This window comes from Orbilia oligospora, assembly GCF_000225545.1.
Source record: "Orbilia oligospora ATCC 24927 unplaced genomic scaffold scaffold00110, whole genome shotgun sequence".
Classification (NCBI taxonomy): Eukaryota; Fungi; Ascomycota; class Orbiliomycetes; order Orbiliales; family Orbiliaceae; genus Orbilia; species Orbilia oligospora.
The window spans coordinates 928,949-946,910 of record NW_011645667.1 but is presented as its reverse complement, the minus strand read 5'-3'; the positions used below and the strand labels follow the sequence as shown (position 1 = coordinate 946,910).

Genomic DNA, 17,962 nt, shown 5'->3' with positions numbered 1-17,962 from the left:
CGGGATGGCGTTACCCGGCTACAGCATGTTACACCGAGTAGACACGTATGCCCCGATTGGGATCCGAGGCCATGGATCTGTTACTATGCTGCTTCTGCAGGAACAAATTGTTTCAGCTGCTCCTCCTATGATACCACACATGTCAGTACAGGAGAGATAGTATTATTGGTGTCTATGGCTTACTTACCTGGGGCATAAAACCAATTTTGAGCTCGAGAGCTGCCATATAATCGGTAGAACCTTTGATACTTGTAGGATTGTGATTAGTGTATGAACGCTTGTGGGAAAAGAGGCTGCTGAGGGGGAGTAGTATGATAAGAGAGTTTGATAGCAGTCAGTACCGGTATAGTACCAGTGTTTGACAGGAGGGTCACAGAGGGGTCTGAGTTGTGTGCGGCTTGCTGCATTGCATTATATCAAGCAAACAATCTTGCGGAACTCCACCCCCCTTCAACTCCAACCTCGACCGTTGCTTGACATCACCACCATCACCACCTCTTCTCGTCAATTCACCTTACCAATTTTTACCTCCTCCACGTCAGTACCACCACCGCGATTACCTCAGAATGTGCTACCAGTTCGTCCTCTATACTGGGGTATGTCTTTCTCCTTTCCAGCAGCTTCCCGTTATCTCCAGTGTGACAGTTGAGTATTCTGACGCGTGTCTTGATTTTAGTGTGGCCACGATCGATCTTTGCTATACTTTCGTGCGAGATCCCATACCAAAGATTGCCTTTGTCGTTCTTTCTCGCGTCTCCCACATCGCATAGCTGTTTGCCCAGAATGTGATCGAGCCCTTAGAATTGCTCGTGGACAGCCTGTTCCACAAGACCACCTCACCGAAGAGAACCGGGCCAAGTGTCAAGCCTGGCGTGAGATCCTTGACAACGAGGTCAAGGATGCTGAAAACAAGAGACTCACTCGTGAGGCTCGCGAAAACGGTAAGGACGTGTCTACCGTTACCATCGGACGGGAAGTCCATGTAGCTGCCCGCCATCTCAAGCATGCCAATGCCCACAAGCAAAGGCTTGAGAACCGAATCAAGAACGGGAAGAATCCTACTGGGTTTGCTCCTCCCTACGTCCCCCAGCCTGGCGAGACCTTCCTCGACCATATCATCTGTGAGATCATCGACGACGCTAAGTCTGGCGGGGAGATGGAGAGATTGAAGAAAGCCTTGGATATCGGCTTGCAGGGATATGGGTGGATCGGGCCAACCGGAGGAGAAAGTTGGTTGCAGTTGAGTGAAGAAAAGATGAAGCTCCATGGTGACAAGATGGATACTATGACTGGGTCTCTCGGTCCAGGTTTTCTTTCCGCTACAGACTTTCCAGCTCTTCCATCCGTTTCCGGAGCTGCTTCTAGAGCTACCTTAGGGACCGCAACCACCCCTCTTGAAACTATTGCAGAGCACCCAGCTCTAACAGCCCAAAAAGTTGCCCCAGCTCCTTCTAAGCTCAGATACGATCCATCAAAGATATTTGTCCCAAGTGTTCCGATCCCTGAAATCATCTTCACCCCCTCGGAATCGGCACCTGCGTCTACCATTGGGTTGCTTACTGAGCTCCCTCCATTGGCTATTCTCCCTTTGCTCTTCGAAAAGTACGAGGAAGACGGCGAGGAAGTCATTACCGACGGGTCAGGGACTGGTTCTAGCATCCCCACGACTCCCGCTGCCGTCGAAAGCAAGAACGACCCTTACTCGAGCTCGGTAGTCAAGATCTTGGACATCGCTTCCCAACCGGTATCCACTACCTCAAAAAGTCCATCGATCAGTGTCCCTTCAAAGACGACTACTCCTGCTCCAGAGGGCCCATACCTCGGTGTCCCACAACCATTACCAAAGACCATCATCGTTCCCTTCCGAGCCACCAGCGTCTCACCTCTTCCAAATACGACTTTTATCGAGAACCCTGGATTTGTCCCACCGGCTGTGTATATTCCACCACCTCCACAGCCTATCTACACAACGCCCCAAATGGCGCGGCAATACAACCCACCTGTACCAATCCAAGATCGTAGCTTTGGCCCTCCTCCCATGGCCAAACTGCGCAGCCAGGACCACGTTGGTACTAATAACAACAACAATAACCACAATAATAGTCACAATACGAACAACAACAACAACAACCGTTTCCAGTCGAAGCACCACTACAATCGCTTCACTCATAATTACAATCACCCTCACAAATTTGCTGGTGGTCATCATAATCACCAATTCCAGCGCTACAATCAATTTGGCAACCAGGTTCGTTACCAAACGGGTCATAACCCTCTTGTTCCGGGACCTATGCCGCTTGGTGTTGGTGTTGGTATCGGTCATCAAGCCTTTAAACCGGTTACGGCTTCTCAGGTTTCTGGACCTATTGGAGTCACTCCGACCTCTAATACCTCTAAGGTTTAAATATGATGTTTGAGAAGTATACACAACCCTATCTGTCCTGGGGAGGATGGGGAGTTTGAAATACGTCGTGGAGGAAGTGCAAGATTTTGCAGTGTTTTAATTTCTGTTTGCGCCTCTTTTTTCCTCTCTTACCCTGTCAAATTGCCCTTTTTTTTACTGTTTATGGCCTCTTTTCTCTTTTCTGTTTTTATCACGTGTTATGAAAATGTTCGATACATGCATGTATTATTAGCGAGCACTAGATGTGATAGAAGTGGAAGCCTAAGGGGGTAGTGTGTTACATGTCTTTGTGGCTGGGCTGAGATGATTGCATGGTTTATATGATATGATAATGAGCTCATGAGAGACACATATAATGAATTTCCCTTGTTTCCTTTAAACATTCCATTGCTTCAGTCCTCTCGGGTTTAGATTACCCACGCTTTTGATTGAATCTCCTGAGCATTTATTCCATAGCACAGCTATCCTAGGACAAAGGTTTACGACGATTAACTTTTCCCACCCACAGGCATTTAACCAAATGGGGGCATGCACAGTTGAGGAGTCAGTCGACGAGGTAATGAGCAGGTAAGTTCCACCACCAGTCACGCTTTGGAAGTTTGGTTTGTCAGACCATCTGAGCTAACGGTCGTTATACCCCGTTTTAAAGATACCCATCGGTCGGTATGAGGTCTGACTGACAGGCTGGCTACGATATTAGTTCCAGCCTAATAAGTTTAGCAATATCTAAGGCAGGCACGCGGACAAAGGTACAATCAAGACTACCTAGCGGATGCAACACCTAAAGTGTAGTGCTGATATGATAACCCGGCAGAAGAGTCACGCTCTAATGCTCCTAAGACCATAGGCTTATGCAGCTCGCCTCTGGATATAGTTGGTAGCGATACTACGCCTTTTTTGATTTCTTTGTTGGAAAATTGACTTGTATGTCCGAATTCCATGGTACCATGTGGCATAGAGACTTATTCAGCTACGGCACATGTCCCCGACATACTAGCTGTCAAATGGTGCATTACTGAAGCATGTGGGTAATGAGCACGAGGCCAGAAACGAGGTATATAGCGCTAATAGATGAGGCAAGGCAGGGGTGGGACAGGCAAACGACTCATCAATCTAGTTCAAAGGGCTATCGTATCGACTGTTGGAGATATGTTACCGAAGCGTGACTAGCTAGTACATTACTATCATAACAATATACCTAGGTATTAATAACGACTCGTTAATCTCTATTATCTGACTTTAGACCGGGCCGCAGAAGTGCGAAGCCATGATAACGACCTTTTGTGCTTGCCAACCAATTACTACTTAGTATGAGATATTGACGGGATATGGAGCAAAACGCCGCACTCCGACCCATGCATCCAACAGGTGTATCCCACATATGCATTTCCACGATTCACTTTTTCAACATCGAGTTCCACCACCACCCGCATGGCAACCCCTCGATCACCATAATCATGCAGTATTACTTCTTGGTCCTGTTGCTTCTTACCAACCCGTCCCTCTCCCAACTCGGCAAGAAGCCGCAGACCCAGTCTCCTCCCTCCCAAAACCCCCAACCCGACAACATCAACAATCCACAGCAACTTCCACCCAACTCCACCCCCGCCACCAATACTAACGCTGATACGAATACAAATGCGGCACCGCTTGGCACCTACGTCGTCACCAGCGGTCCCCGAACTCCAACCCACGACTTCATTGTCCCGTTATCAACTTGGAAAACCTGGGCAATTAAAAACCGTCCCCGGTTAAGAAACTTAGGAGACGAAATCGACTTCTTCGGTGAAGTTAGGAATTTGTCTTGTCCGTTGGGACCAAAGCCTGATGCTATTAATCAGAACTTCAATCTTAACACTAACGACTTATTTCTCGAAAATGTTCCCGCGGATACTCCTCCACCAAGGAACTCATTATCCTTCCTCTTCAATAGTTTAAAACACTTAACCAAGGGGTTTAAAAAGGAAGTATTAGATGTTGTACCAGAACGTCCAAATCCTCCTCCCTCGCGTGGTAGCAACAACATCAACGAAAGTGAAGAAACAATCTTAAACTCCTCCAACTTCGCGCATCTAGTATCCTCGTTCGGTCTCATCCCGCGTCCGACCTTCAAATCCCGCGCCGAAACCATCTTAATAGCTTTAATTCACATCTACCAAACTTTCTATTCATTCTACAATCTTTACAGTGAACTCGGTCGGGTGCTTTCCAACCCGACTCTTCCTCAACCGATTGATTATAAATTATACCCGGGAAGAGAAGATGAGGTATATCTTGATCGTGAGCCAATTGTTTTGGATTGGGCTACTACTACACTTATTGGATTACCACCCGTGAAGAAGACTAGGAATGAGCCTCCTGATACCGATCCAGAGAAAAGGAGGATCACGGTTGATCTTGTGGAACAGAGGAAGAGAATGGTTGAGCTGGCGAAGTATCTGAATGCTATGAAAGCTGCTACGGATGGGGTTCAAGAATTTAGAGCATTAGCTTTTGAAGGGAACATGGAATATCCTGGATTCTCGGAGCTGTTAAAACCGTGGGAGGAATATGATCCTGAGTTCTTCGATAGACCTACCGTTGATGCCCAGGGTAACCCGATACGGGTGGATTTTGGGGTTGCGGACTTGCTGGATGGGTTTGAAGCTTGGTTTGGATGTTGGCAGATACCGTATTTTAAATTGTTGAAGAGGATGTTGGAGATTGAGCATTTCCCAGGTGTGGAAGGGGGACTGGTGTCTAAATTGAATGAAGGGAAACCGACGATTGAAGATAATGGCTATGGGATGGAACTCCTGAGGTTAGCATTGTTGGAAAGAGGGATAAGGCATTTTGGGGGGGAGAATGTCGGGGAGGGCAATTGGAATACGCCGCTAAACTTTGGTGGGGTTGATGAACGATTGGTAAAGGAGGAGGAAGGGAGGGCAGTCAGTTTTCAGGATTATGACTTTGAAAGGGATATTCAGGGTTATAAGTCCCCCAATACAGATAATGTTAATATTAATAATATGAATATAGAAGGAGGCACCGGGGATTTACAGGTACAAGGCAGAATGGAAGAAGAACCAAATGAAGGGGTTTTAGGGGACCCAGAAGCTGGAGGAGGAGGTGAAGGAGGAGGAAGAGGAGGAGGAGGGAGTGATGGAGATAGTCCGATTACCGAAGATAATCAGCTCGAAGTACCGGATTTTGATCCCTTAGACTTTAGAATTCATATTCCTTCATTTGATGGGCCACAATTCTTTGAGGAGGGAGTACGGATGGAGGAGGAGGAGGAGGACTATTAGCTTTGATTCTTACACTATCTTGTGCTATTCGGTATTTATAGAATTGAACTAAGCTATATAAGATGACGATCCGTATGATACCGTTCCAGCAGCGGCATCCGGAATATTAATACGGAGTAAACGGCTAAGAGATACTCTCATTCAAACTTCGACATACTTTAAAATCCGCAAAACCCCTGCTTATATCAATTCCTTTAGTTTAAATTTATAAATTGATCTTCAGTAGAGTCTATAGGTATCTTCGATGAGCCCGCAGGTATGAGATTTTCATCCTAGGTATCCTTCCAAGTCTATGATTAAGTCAAAGGCTTCACTTCAAACCGGAAGACGTGGCATGCATGTTGATATGATAGAAGGCTTCTAGAATTAATTTCTATTTATTTAAACAACAAGTATACGCGTATACGTAATATGGACTAATCACCCCAATGCGATAATATCATGTATTAATACTAACAATACATACCCAACATTCGAACAACGGGAGTGTGGCGCAGCACGGCCGTGGTTCGATCGATGTCCTCTGTTTGGGTATCTACGAGACAATTTAAAATATTCAAAAGCCATTTGATCAAATTCTAAAAGCGCTTAAGGGGTTCGGGCCAGGTTTACACATTGTTCTTAGGCTACTTTGACAATGCGCAGAATTGACGCATTTGATTGTCGTTTTAACACAAAATATCTCGTTACGGCTGGAACTCAAACCCGGAATTAATATAGTTGCGGCCCAAATTGCAAACGCCGCAGCGATCGTGCGTGGTATTATTCTTTAGTAAACCTGAAACGCTTTCATGTTTCTCAATGCAAACTCGTGATTGACAAACCAGCTCCTGAATTCATGAAGTCATGGGGCTAAGTTCGATCGATTAGGCGTACACAATGTAGGGGACTAAAAAAACGTCAAGGCCAGGGCACAGCCTGGTACTCATCATGTTAGCCAAGTTGAGCCCAACCAACCTATAAACTGATATATAAACCTGCGCACAGGTTAGTCTAGTTTTCGCACAGGCTATAGCGAGGTCGAACTCCTAGTATACTCAGGAATGCTTCGATCGGGCGGAGTTGGGTACAAGCTAGACAACTGGTTACCATGAAACTCCAACATTGGGCCGATAATCGAATCGATATCGAATCTAGCATCATGCATCGTTTCACGCTACCAATGTGAACTTAGACTCTCATATACTAATTACAGGCCCTCCTTAGTATTGCGCGCAATTGCGTACAGCATCTATACTCAACTAATTTGACGGATGAGGCGAAAGCGCGGACACCAAAGTAAATGATCATATGAAACCAAGCGAGCACTGTGATCACATAATTATATTTTCATACCTTAGCCTAACGTCCCGACTCCAGGGTCACAGGATGTTCAATGCATCGAATAACAAACATGCGGCTCAGCACGCACAGCCTCTCGAAGCTGTGTATGTAAGAAATTTACGGCGGCAATAGCGATATGCGCCATGGGCCGGCCCAGACTTGAACGTGTGTACAACCATACACTACACAAAATGCCACTGTACACATCACACACGTATATATAATTAGGCGATATTCTGTTTGAATGAGCTTTGAGGCTGCTGTTTCTAGATGTATCCATTCTCCCTTCCTAGAAGCATTACTATATCCGAAAAATTTAAGAGGATCACCTTTTACTATTCGCCCATCGCCGATTACTAGAACTTAAGACCAAAAGTCAACTGTTCTTGCAAGATACCATGCGTTCCCGCCGTATGTCAGTATGGCACTATTGCTGCCATGCATTAACCCTTTTGATGTTTCTTTATTCGTTCCTTCCAGGGAGCTTGGCAGTTCCCATGTTAGACAACAATAATTCGGCTCTCGCTATCAACTCCAGTACCAGTATACCAACGGCGGCCTTCAGAGTACCTTTTAAGTACACTGACCTTAGCACAACGACAGCCAGCAATGCTTCAAGCCAGGCAAGAGGCATCGAAGGCTCAAGCCCACCAGATTTCAAAAATTTAATTGACCACAATGATACAAAACGGGTAGTCTCACCTAATATCTTCATCGCCGGGTGGGAGATTGAATGCCCCTCTGCACGTTGGATAGTCGGCAATATGGACCCAAGCTGGAGGAATTACCCTAGATTTCGAACCGGTCCACAACTGAATCAAATTGGTGGGCGAAGTCGTCCCGAGTACATCAACCACATTTCCGAACTCGAAAATATGAGCCATAATGCTAAAGAGCTCTTGTACCGCCGGATTAGGAACCACCTACTCAGATGTCGAACTTGCACTTGCGACCAAGAAACCGGCGAACTTAAGCCCGGTGGGCAACCCCCGACTGGGTCGGCCAAGTCCCACACTTGGTGTTTGAGGGGTACCGAGGTTCCAGAATCATGTCGTAGCTGGTGGAGTAAGTCTGCTCCTTGCTACTACACTAATTCCCCTACCCCTGCGCATATCAACCAAATTCCCGACTTTAATGAAGTACCTTTTCTATGATCCCCTTGAATGCCCTAGCCGAAGAAACTTAGAAAAATACAGCATCTAGCATCGCCCACACGAAAGGTGAGGGAGGAGAAAAGATTGCATAAAAAAATATTATCTTGTTTCGTACCCTAGCCTAGAGAAGATATATACCCATCGTGTGCAGAGTTTTGCATAATGAAGATCTAATATGATAGTTGTAGATTGCTACTGTAAAGTTACAGCTCGTCAGCCCCCGCTCGTTGAAGGAGAGAGTTATGAGGCACACCTCAACGCTTTAGAAAGACTCCCCCAGGCTTTTAGAGATCAAGTCCCAGATTACCAATGGGCACCGCCAGGTACCACTATAAACGTGCGACCTCTTTGGCTTGGAGAAGCACCCCCCCCATTTGCGCCGCTCCCGGAGCTAGAGCCAGGGGTATCCCCAGGGTTGATACCAGTGGCATCCCCAGAGCTAGGCCCAGCGCTAGAGGAACCCCCCGAATTAGTGGATATGGATCAGCTGGAAATGCTTCTACTAGATACCACAGCAATTCCATACGCTAGGCAACGCACACCTGAGGAACCCAGCGGAGAACCCGACGGAGAATCTGGCGGGGAATCTGGCGGGGAATCTGACGAAGAATCCATTGTAGAGTCCAGCGCAGGGCCCTCTAGAGGGCCCACCCTGTACGGAGCGCATGACCGCCAAGGTTGGCGCCAACCCCGACGTTATTACGACCCGGTGAGAGGCTTCGACAGACCTCCTGGGGGGGGATCGGCACCGCCTCCACTTCTTCGGAGACGCGATAATTCGTTAAAAAAGCGCGAAATATCTATGCCAAATCAGGCGGGAAACGCCGAAATGGATGAGACGACGAACGCTCAGTAATCGATTTATTGTACATGTGTAAGGTCAAAATGGCCAGTCTTGTAGGCTTTAACGCACAAAGGTAAGTTCTCACCAATATTAAAGAAAAAAGAAACTATGCCTCATCGTTATTCTTATAAATTTTTCGTGGGCTAAATTTTCACTTGTCAACCTCTAGTTTATGGCACTTCAGGCGGTATTGACCATTGATATAAGTTTCAAGGTGAAAGTTTTGCTTAAGTGGTAGTTTCTAGGTTTATCTATTTTTGTAATTAAAGAAAAAGCATAATATCAGAAAGAGGGACGTTAGCGTTCGGTTCCAGAAGTCATGGTGTTTTGATAATTTTTATATGAGATTTCAAGTTTATGCTACTTAGTAATAATCAGCGATCTATCCTTATTTTCATTTACTACATCGCTGTCTTTACTATATAATACTATACGCTTATTTAGTTCCTAGGTTGGTTAAGCTAATCAAAATTCAGAAACACTGTTTCTGGCAATTCGGGATACACAGCCCGTATGTACATGCCCATTCTAGCTATAGTATCGTTGAGATTAAGCGCTTCCATATGCATATCTCCATCAAATGTAATCATTCAACCGTCTCGACAAAGACAACCCCATGTACGGAATCAAATGTTAATAAAAGGTGTCATGAACTGAAGACAAACCCAAGGAAATTTTGCTCGGTCATAAACGTTAAACTTCAATTGCTTTCTAAATCTCATAAAGCCTTTAATCAGAAGCTAGATCTAATACCAATAGCTCCACGCTCTGTGCAAAAGAATATTCGACCCTTCAGGACCTGCAGGCCCACAAAAGGGTTGTCTGGTATCCTTCTCCCAAACGGAGTTTCTTGGCGCCATGGCGTTGAGAGAATATTTTCCTATCAATCAGCACTATGCCGACTAAAGACATAGCTGTGCGCTCAGTAGGAGACGATATCTACGACCATAGAAAGAGGAACAAAGGGTATCCCGTCCGCTCTGCCTTACTCAAGCCTCTTATCGATCAGCCAGTAGTGTAGTCGGAGATGATATGCGAATCCTGATTGTTGTAGATCCAATTTTTATTTTTTATTTTTTGCCATTGTGGTCGGCTGAACGATTCAACGCCTGCCAATCACGCTGGACATCTCTAGCTGTTAGCCAGTGACCCTTCTCTCCGTCTTCTTTTTTGTCAGTTTAGAACCGTCCTGGCTGTATATTTTTGGCTGTGTCTGTGCATGTGTACATTTCATTTTTTGAAATACAATTGGAAGGCATTTAAATTTTTTCACTGTAGAACAGGTAGAGAATTAAAACTGATACTCCACGCCCAAAAAACCCTTCAATATTAGTCTGGAACCTTCAATCCTGTCAATTCGACGATCAATTCGGTATTAGTTTCAAAAATCATTTTGTGCACATCGAAATTCACCCTAGTCGCGATTGAAAAATCTTCCCTGTCGCCAGAAATCCACCATCCCCATTTGGAGATATAACCTCAGCGCGAAACTGGAATGATATCTACGACCATTGAATGAAGACATCAGGGTATCCCGTCCGCTCTGCCTTACTTAAGCTTCATATCGAGATGTCAGTAGTCTGGTGGGTGACCACAGGCGAATCCGTCTTGTTGTAGATTCATATTTTTTGCTTCATGTTATACATTTTATGAGGACTGAAATTTTCTGGGAGGTGTTGCATTTTGATTAGGTCTGTGTTGGACCTTTCGGCAAAACTCAATGCAAAATTTCCATTGATAATCGATTATTTTATAAGTTTTTGTCTCCCGACATATCTAGCATGCTAGCATAACGAGGGATTGATTCTAAGCCTGTAATATATCTATCCCTATGCTGATAGTGGAGAGACTTTGCTTGTTAATAATGAACAACAAAATTCGAGCCTAGCCCCGCAATTCCCGTCTGCGCTGCTGCAGTGTGCAAATTCGAAACGGCCGCAAATTGTGTCGATTTCCATGGCCGCAAATTGCAAAGCGGAGAGAAACCATACGCATGGAATCTAGAGGCACGAAGTCTAAAGCTTTCCGCAATGAGAGGGTAAGCACTATCTCCAGAACATTTACAATATTCAAGACCCTCAGTTAACGTCCATTGTTTTTTAAGTATTTGAGCACGTCGTGTAATCTAAATTGTTGGGTAGCAATGTAGGAGTAAACTTGAAAAAGCTTTTCCTCAATAGATGCCGTCGGAGTATCTGGCAGCTTATTTTTTTAAGTATAATTTATTGTCGAAGTCGTCGATTTTACTTGAGGTAGTCGAAACATCTATGACTATAGGTACCCTGCGCATGCCATGAAACCCGGTCGGCGGAAGTGAGTGACGATTGGTATCATCTTCTTCAGGTACGATTATATTGCCAAAGATGAAAGCATCGGGCAAACTAGCGTATGCGTACGCCACAAGATGAAAAAAATATCTTGGATAAATGCCGTGGAGCTCGACGGTCTGATCGCCGTTTTTCATCCTGTCTTTGAGTGTGGTCATCGCAGTGAGGACGACACGGTGCGCTGCAAGCAACTATGCCACGCCGCTCGGTGCGATAACTTTGATTAGAATATCTGTAAATTCTTGACCCATAAACCGCTGCCACAAACTATTGGGATGATTTAAAGTCAGTACTTTGAACTGTCACCTAAGAGACAAAAAAGTAGAAAGAGAGAGTCTCGTAGCTTACTTGAAGATAGTAGTCTGCAAAAATTAAAAATGGTATTTCGGCATCGTCATTGTCATCGCAGTCATGGACTCGTTCAACGGATACGGCCAATTCCCCAAATACCTTTTCCCGTTCTATAGTTATTTCTTGGTCAAGGTATACCATTTTAAGATCTTGTTATTAATAGAAAATTGGGAATGTTGATTCTCTGCGAATCAATATATTAATATTTGTTCTTGAGTTGGTATGAGTGTTTCCTTTCTAGGGCTTGTGATTCAGGGAAGAGTGTCGCTGAGGTTATTTAGAATATGTCTAGGGAAAGCTATTCCGAAAAAAGGTTAATGGATGTTGAATTAAATGGTCTATGGACAAACGGTGAGAGATATATACACAAAGCGTAGCAGTCCAAGGCAGTAATTGGATGTGGACGGATTCGAAGCGTGGCGCATATCCGTTGTGGCGGTGGCTTATAGTATTCTGAGCATGTAGCGAATTCGCGCGAAGGTGTCATGTCGGCAGCTGATATTAAACGTTAAGTAGTCTCCGGTAAGAGAGGCAGTCACATCAAGTATATTCGGTATAAAACTAATGGGAAGCCATAATAACTAAAATAAATAGGCTGGTGAATTCGGGAAATTCGGGGTCGACGGCTCCAGCCTTAAGCTTCTTAATTTAAGTGTGCTGTTCCCGTCTTGTGTTGGGCTTGAGGTCTTATGGAAGACCTGTAACCCAGTCTCGTAACTTAGGCTTTCTTTCAAAACCATGAAGGTGTCTATAACTACGGTATTGGCCCTTAAATCATAGTAATTTATCGCGCCAGGTGATCTATTCGGAAGGTAGTTATAGCTCTATCACCTTTGAAAATGGGAGCTTTTACTCCCGTACGAGTGTAAGCAATTTGTCAATGCGGTTATGTATAGATTCTTTATCACGGAATTCAACAATCCAGGACTGATTGGCGCAACGGTAGCGCGTTCGACTCCAGAGGACTTTGAAATAACAAGTTCGTGAAATCGAAAGGCTGGGCGTTCGAATCGCTCATTGGTCACTCCTTCTTTTTTGCAATTTTTTTTGCCGAAGTCTACAGGCGAACTTTCCTCTGTTTTTGAGGGGCAAGGGGTCGAAATTTGCAACACCGGATAAATACAAGATGGTCCCGGCTTTGAGCCATGACAGTAGAGATTTGTGATTCACCACCAGTGTATGATAGTCCGTTCGCGATTGTCAGCCTGAGCTTAGCTCCGTCAGTCTCAGCGTTCGAATTCGACTCTAAGACGTCGACGCTGAACAAGACCGCTCGTCTCCATCGCAAAAAATACAACATTACAACACACACACCAGCAAGCTTCCACTTCAGCCAAGGCTTAATTTTGCCAAGACAAGTTGTCCAAATCCTTCAACCCGATGTATACCTAAAATCATTGTTGGACCGTCTCCCGCAATCTATAATTTAATGTTAGTATTCTCATCCAATCATGCTATCTACCTTGCGAAGTGTAGTCACATTCATCGGTACGCGTATACGCTCCTTCTGGCTGTCGTGGGCTAGGTACCGCAGCTGAGCCTATTTGCTGTCTGCAGCTAAAATTTAATCGATTTCGAAATTTCGCATGGACGTTGGATTCCAAGGCGGTTTTCCAAATTCAAGCTTCGCCGCAACAATATTTTGAAACGTCTAACAGCTAGACTAAACAAGTTATAAAGTCAAATGGGGCGATGCCAAAGCACGTAGGAGACTTAGCATACAAGGGTAAGTGTGGAAATACCCCAACCGTTGGAGGCTTCTGTATTGAAAGCTATGAGTAGAGGAATCGCCGTGGTATCTGGATTAAAGTCTCCCAAACATATGCGCAGTGAAACCTACAACTATGATTAAACATACTCAAGCCCCTTTGGGGATTGATTTTAGTCTGCTAAAGGAGCGAAAAAAACACCTTATAAAACAGCAGAGCTTCAGCCTCCCCCACCTAGGTTGGATCTTTTAGCTGCGTAGCTTTGATTGGACACCTCAATAGTGTTTGTTGTAGTTTGCCATTCTTGTGGTTCGATGCTACCCAGCCGCCTTTGCGCGTGATTCCGGCTATGCGATGCAAATCGTTTTGGTCAAACTTGTTGGTGGGCGGCGCCGGCTTTTGTAACACAGGATTGCATTGGGTGATGGCTCTTACCCTAGATAGACTAATTTGCTGTAATTACTTCTTCACGAAAAAATGGTAATTTAATCCCGCCATAGATCGAGATATCATTTGATTACTCTGCTATCAGTTTTTATAAAAGGGGTCAATGCAAAAGCGTTAAAAGCGTTGGGCGAAAGATACATGCGTATAACCACCATGACACTAACGATCTTCGCCAAGTTGGTTATTCTATGGATCAGTCTTCTTTTAATCCAGACGACCTTTGGTATCGCATTAGAAGGGGGGCAAAAAAAGCGATCGGCCGCCGGACAGCTCAATGAGCTAGCTGGGCACAAAAACCATTCTGCTCGCTCTTTTTTCCCGGAGAAGAGAGACATTACGGATCATTGGATCAGAGTTCTCTCGAAATTCGATTGGCCGGAGGATTTTGAATGGACAAAAAAGATCGATGTTGCGATTCTTTTTAAACAAAAACAAGCAGAAAGCGCCTCATACCACGAAAAGTTCGATGAAGAGATCAAAAGCTATTATGGCCAGGACGTTTATGAGGTTCAGAAAGATGGATCTTTCAAAGCTTACTGCGCAGAATGGAGATCCGACTATAGACCATTTTGCGTAATTTCTGCCAGTGAAATTAAGATATTCGTGGAATTTATTTCGCTGAATGAATGGCTTGTGGATGGGGTGAGTTTTTTTGTTTGTCAAAGCTCGAAAGTGTCCTATCTCGTGAAAATGAAATATATAGAAGGAGAAGAATAAGTAAATTTGAAAGTCTGTAAGCTAACTTCTTTTATGACTTACCGATATGGGGAGGATTAGATGGCATCAGTCATAGAAAGTAGTCCGATGCAGAACTTAAATTTCTTTCTAGCTGTGCTACAAGCAACTGGGGAAGATCCGCGGGCACAAAACCGCCAGCTCCCAGAGCAATTCGAAGAAACGCCAAACATAGCAAGCAGAAATACACCCGATTTAAAGCCAAAAATCCTCAAAACCTCCAAAAGATCAAAGTTGCGAAAGCGCTCGCCCGTGATGATAGCGGAGAGTACTTACGACGTTCGATTTCTAGCTACACCTCCACCCAGCTTAGAAGAAACAACCCGGCAAAAAATTCTGACCCACGGGGTCCCGGAAAATGCATGGCTAGATGATTCTCAGGGCGAGGGTGTGAACGTATACCTTTTGACTAGTGGGGTTTTTGAGGAGGCGAAAGACCATCCGGTAAGCTACAATTAAGCTGTATTAAGTTGCGCTTTGCTTGGAATGTCTTTCCGCAAAGTTTTCTCGATATATATAATCCATGGAAACAATACCATGGTATCAGGACAGTCTGTCTGACAGTATTATTTGTTGACCTAGGAGCTCTCCAGAGCATTAGGGACTGAAGGCCGAATCAAAGGATGGCTTCACCACCGCATGGTAGGTGATGAGGAGACCGACCGAGATTATATGGATTTCGATGGTCAGATTGCCCCTCCTGTTGGCACAGGTCTCGTGTCTAAGATTCTAGGTAAGCGAGCGGGACTTGCCAAGAAAGCTGATGTTTGGATTGCGTCTCATGGCAAACGAGGTTGGGATGGGCCATGGCCAGCACTCATCGTCGCCGAACAAATAATGGCGATTCGACAGCATATTTTAACCCAACGGGAAACCGATCCTGAGTATAAAGCCGTTATTCAGGTTGCGTCGGAAACTATTGAGTATCTGAAGGAGAAAGAAAGGGGATCAGGGGGCGTACAGTTTCCAATTAGCAAAAACGATAAAAACTGGATGGAACAAATATCGATTATAAGCGACGAAGCACTCGAATCACTGATGCAGTTAGAAAATATTATAGTAGTGTCAAGTGCGGGAGGATCGCCTAAGGACTTTGTATTACATGCTACCCAACCCCTGAAGAATCGCATCCAGGATCCAGGCTAATATATTAATATATTATCTTGACTAGGGAACTCCAATAGTCAACTGGCCTGCGGTGCGCGGTCCGGATTTCAGTAACTTGGTCATCGTGGGTGCTGTTGACAATAGCGGGAATCTTGTTTTTAAGGAAAAAGCTGAGTTCATCAAGGTTTCTGCGGTAGGTTATGGGGTTGAGGTCCCCTTTATGAGGCGGCTAGAGGATGTTGGCGTAATTCAAGGCGGATATGAGTCTGTTGCCAAAGGCCACCATCACGGTAAGATAGCTACTAGAGATATCGAGAAATATCTATTTTAACCACGACCCCATATTGATTAAAACCACAACTCTGATTGATCATATCCCTCACTGTAGCTGCTGCCGCAGTCGCCGGAATACTAGCAACGCATCTATCGTCGAATCAGGATTTGGATGCCACGGGTGCCATAAATAAGTTGTACAATGACGCTTATGCTCGAACCCATGGAGGCCCTAAAGTTGCATGGGTGGGTGTGAGGCCGCCAGCCACGGGCTGTAAACGCCAGCGCGAAGACGATGATGAATCCGGATCTGGGGCTGGAGAGGGCGACAAGAAGCAGAAGTTGGACGATACCGACTGTCTCTATACTTAGATCTCAGGTAAGGGTATCTCTTCAAAATGAGCGTCTGAACCGAAAAAACTATCTGCATCGAAAAAATTTAAAATTGGGTTCCCGACTTCCAGGTCTGGGTACGAGACAAGGTTCCCGAGATATTTTAGGTTTTTGCATGGCTTTCCTTCCGATAAATGTTGTATTTTTTGCGTTGGCCAGCTTACTTCCAAGCCTCGAGTTTGGATGTAGTTAGAGTCTCGAACTTCGAAGTCCGTATTTATATTTATTTTATATGTAGCTCAATGCAAATCAAGACACCTTTCAAATTCAGAATATATTTGTTGCGTCAGGCTCGAGGATATAAGAGAAAGAGACTGAAAGTTGAATGGGAATCTTCATGATCTTGTCTACCTTGTTCAAGTCTTCCTCCTTCATTCTAGCAACCATACTAGCGCTCGAACTCCGCCTACAACGTATATTGAGAATAGTTTTCCAAACCCTCATTCTTTCGTTCAATTGATCAAACACTGCGAAGCTTAAGTCCACAGATAAAATTAATATAGTTAATTAAAAGGACAATTAATAAAAAATATATCGCACTCTAATGGCGCCAAGGTTCGACGTTCCTTGCTATCCAGGCTTCGAAAGGTAATGTTAGACCCAACTACTACTTTGAGTTCTTCAGCCTCGCGTATTAAAAACATTATATACATGGGCTCTGTAGCCAAGATGTTAATATCAAATTTAACATTCTAGCCAACTTCGATCCCCTAGATATACCGATATGATTATAGTCGCTGGTACTTCTCGTTCTCGGATTCCTTGTCACCGCCTCGTCCTCGCTGAGCACTCCACCTCTCTCGCTCTCGCTTGCTCAGATTCTCACGCTACCGAAATCTGCATCCCGCACTGGGAGCCTCAGATACTGCATTATGTGCTCCGATATCTTTACACGGGGGACCTCGCGTCTCTAGAATTCGAAACTTTGATGAATATTTACGCCTGCGCTGAAGATCTCGGGATTGAATGTCTTATGGAAAAGGTTTTGTACGATGCCGTCCTTGAAGCTGGAAAATGGGAAGTCGTCTTGCAGGATAAAGACAAATTTATCCAACTAGTGGAAAAGATTTTCTCTTTGACGGCGGAGGATGAGAGACGATCGTACATCTACAAAGGAGTATTCCGTCTCGTGCTTGCGATAGTTCAGCAAGATGGTCTTATGGCTGAAGAGTGGTTCCTCAGTTTGCTGAAACAATATCACGAACTTGGTATTGAACTTCTGAAGGCATCTCTGGAAGGGGAGCATGATAGCGGGGTTACATATTGCTTCAAGGAAGGATGCGACGGGATTATTGGAAAATGGAAAAAGTGTAAGACTTGCTTGTCTTCGGATTGGGGTGAAGATGATTGGTAGAGCCAGGGCGATTCTTATGAACTTGGACTTTGGTGATAACAATCGTTAGGTGGTATTAGTCTCGTTACCGGTATACCGGGGTGTTATCGTCTATGGTACATATCGACCCCTTTTGGTGTCCGCATGTAGGCTAACAATTGTAGGAGCTTTGATCCTGCACTTTTGATTCTTCCTTTCTTCTCAACCTTCTTTAAAGACTTACTTTATCTTCTTAACGAATTATGCCCGAGCACCATACACTCGATACAGAAGTT

At 44.8% G+C, this 17,962-nt stretch overlaps 5 protein-coding genes across 5 annotated transcripts; all 5 read left to right on the top strand.

The window, feature by feature from the left end:
• Window positions 1–566: 566 nt before the first annotated feature.
• On the top strand, window positions 567–2,404 carry AOL_s00110g272 (uncharacterized protein; the record flags this gene model as incomplete). The annotated part of the gene is made up of 2 exons (XM_011126962.1): window positions 567–596; window positions 677–2,404. 2 exons carry the CDS (start codon window positions 567–569, stop codon window positions 2,402–2,404), a joined length of 1,758 nt encoding a protein of 585 aa, XP_011125264.1.
• Window positions 2,405–3,861: 1,457 nt separating this feature from the next.
• On the top strand, window positions 3,862–5,691 carry AOL_s00110g271 (uncharacterized protein; the record flags this gene model as incomplete). The annotated part of the gene is made up of 1 exon (XM_011126961.1): window positions 3,862–5,691. One exon carries the CDS (start codon window positions 3,862–3,864, stop codon window positions 5,689–5,691), a length of 1,830 nt encoding a protein of 609 aa, XP_011125263.1.
• A 1,820-nt stretch (window positions 5,692–7,511) lies between these two features.
• AOL_s00110g270 (uncharacterized protein) lies at window positions 7,512–9,024 on the top strand (the record flags this gene model as incomplete). The annotated part of the gene is made up of 2 exons (XM_011126960.1): window positions 7,512–8,079; window positions 8,357–9,024. 2 exons carry the CDS (start codon window positions 7,512–7,514, stop codon window positions 9,022–9,024), a joined length of 1,236 nt encoding a protein of 411 aa, XP_011125262.1.
• Window positions 9,025–13,999: 4,975 nt separating this feature from the next.
• AOL_s00110g269 (uncharacterized protein) lies at window positions 14,000–16,333 on the top strand (the record flags this gene model as incomplete). Its single annotated transcript, XM_011126959.1, has 5 exons — window positions 14,000–14,488; window positions 14,624–15,025; window positions 15,164–15,676; window positions 15,753–15,978; window positions 16,077–16,333. The coding sequence occupies 5 exons, from the start codon at window positions 14,000–14,002 to the stop codon at window positions 16,331–16,333; spliced, it is 1,887 nt and encodes a 628-aa protein (XP_011125261.1).
• A 745-nt stretch (window positions 16,334–17,078) lies between these two features.
• Window positions 17,079–17,708, top strand: AOL_s00110g268 (uncharacterized protein; the record flags this gene model as incomplete). The annotated part of the gene is made up of 1 exon (XM_011126958.1): window positions 17,079–17,708. One exon carries the CDS (start codon window positions 17,079–17,081, stop codon window positions 17,706–17,708), a length of 630 nt encoding a protein of 209 aa, XP_011125260.1.
• Between the last annotated feature and the right edge of the window lie 254 nt (window positions 17,709–17,962).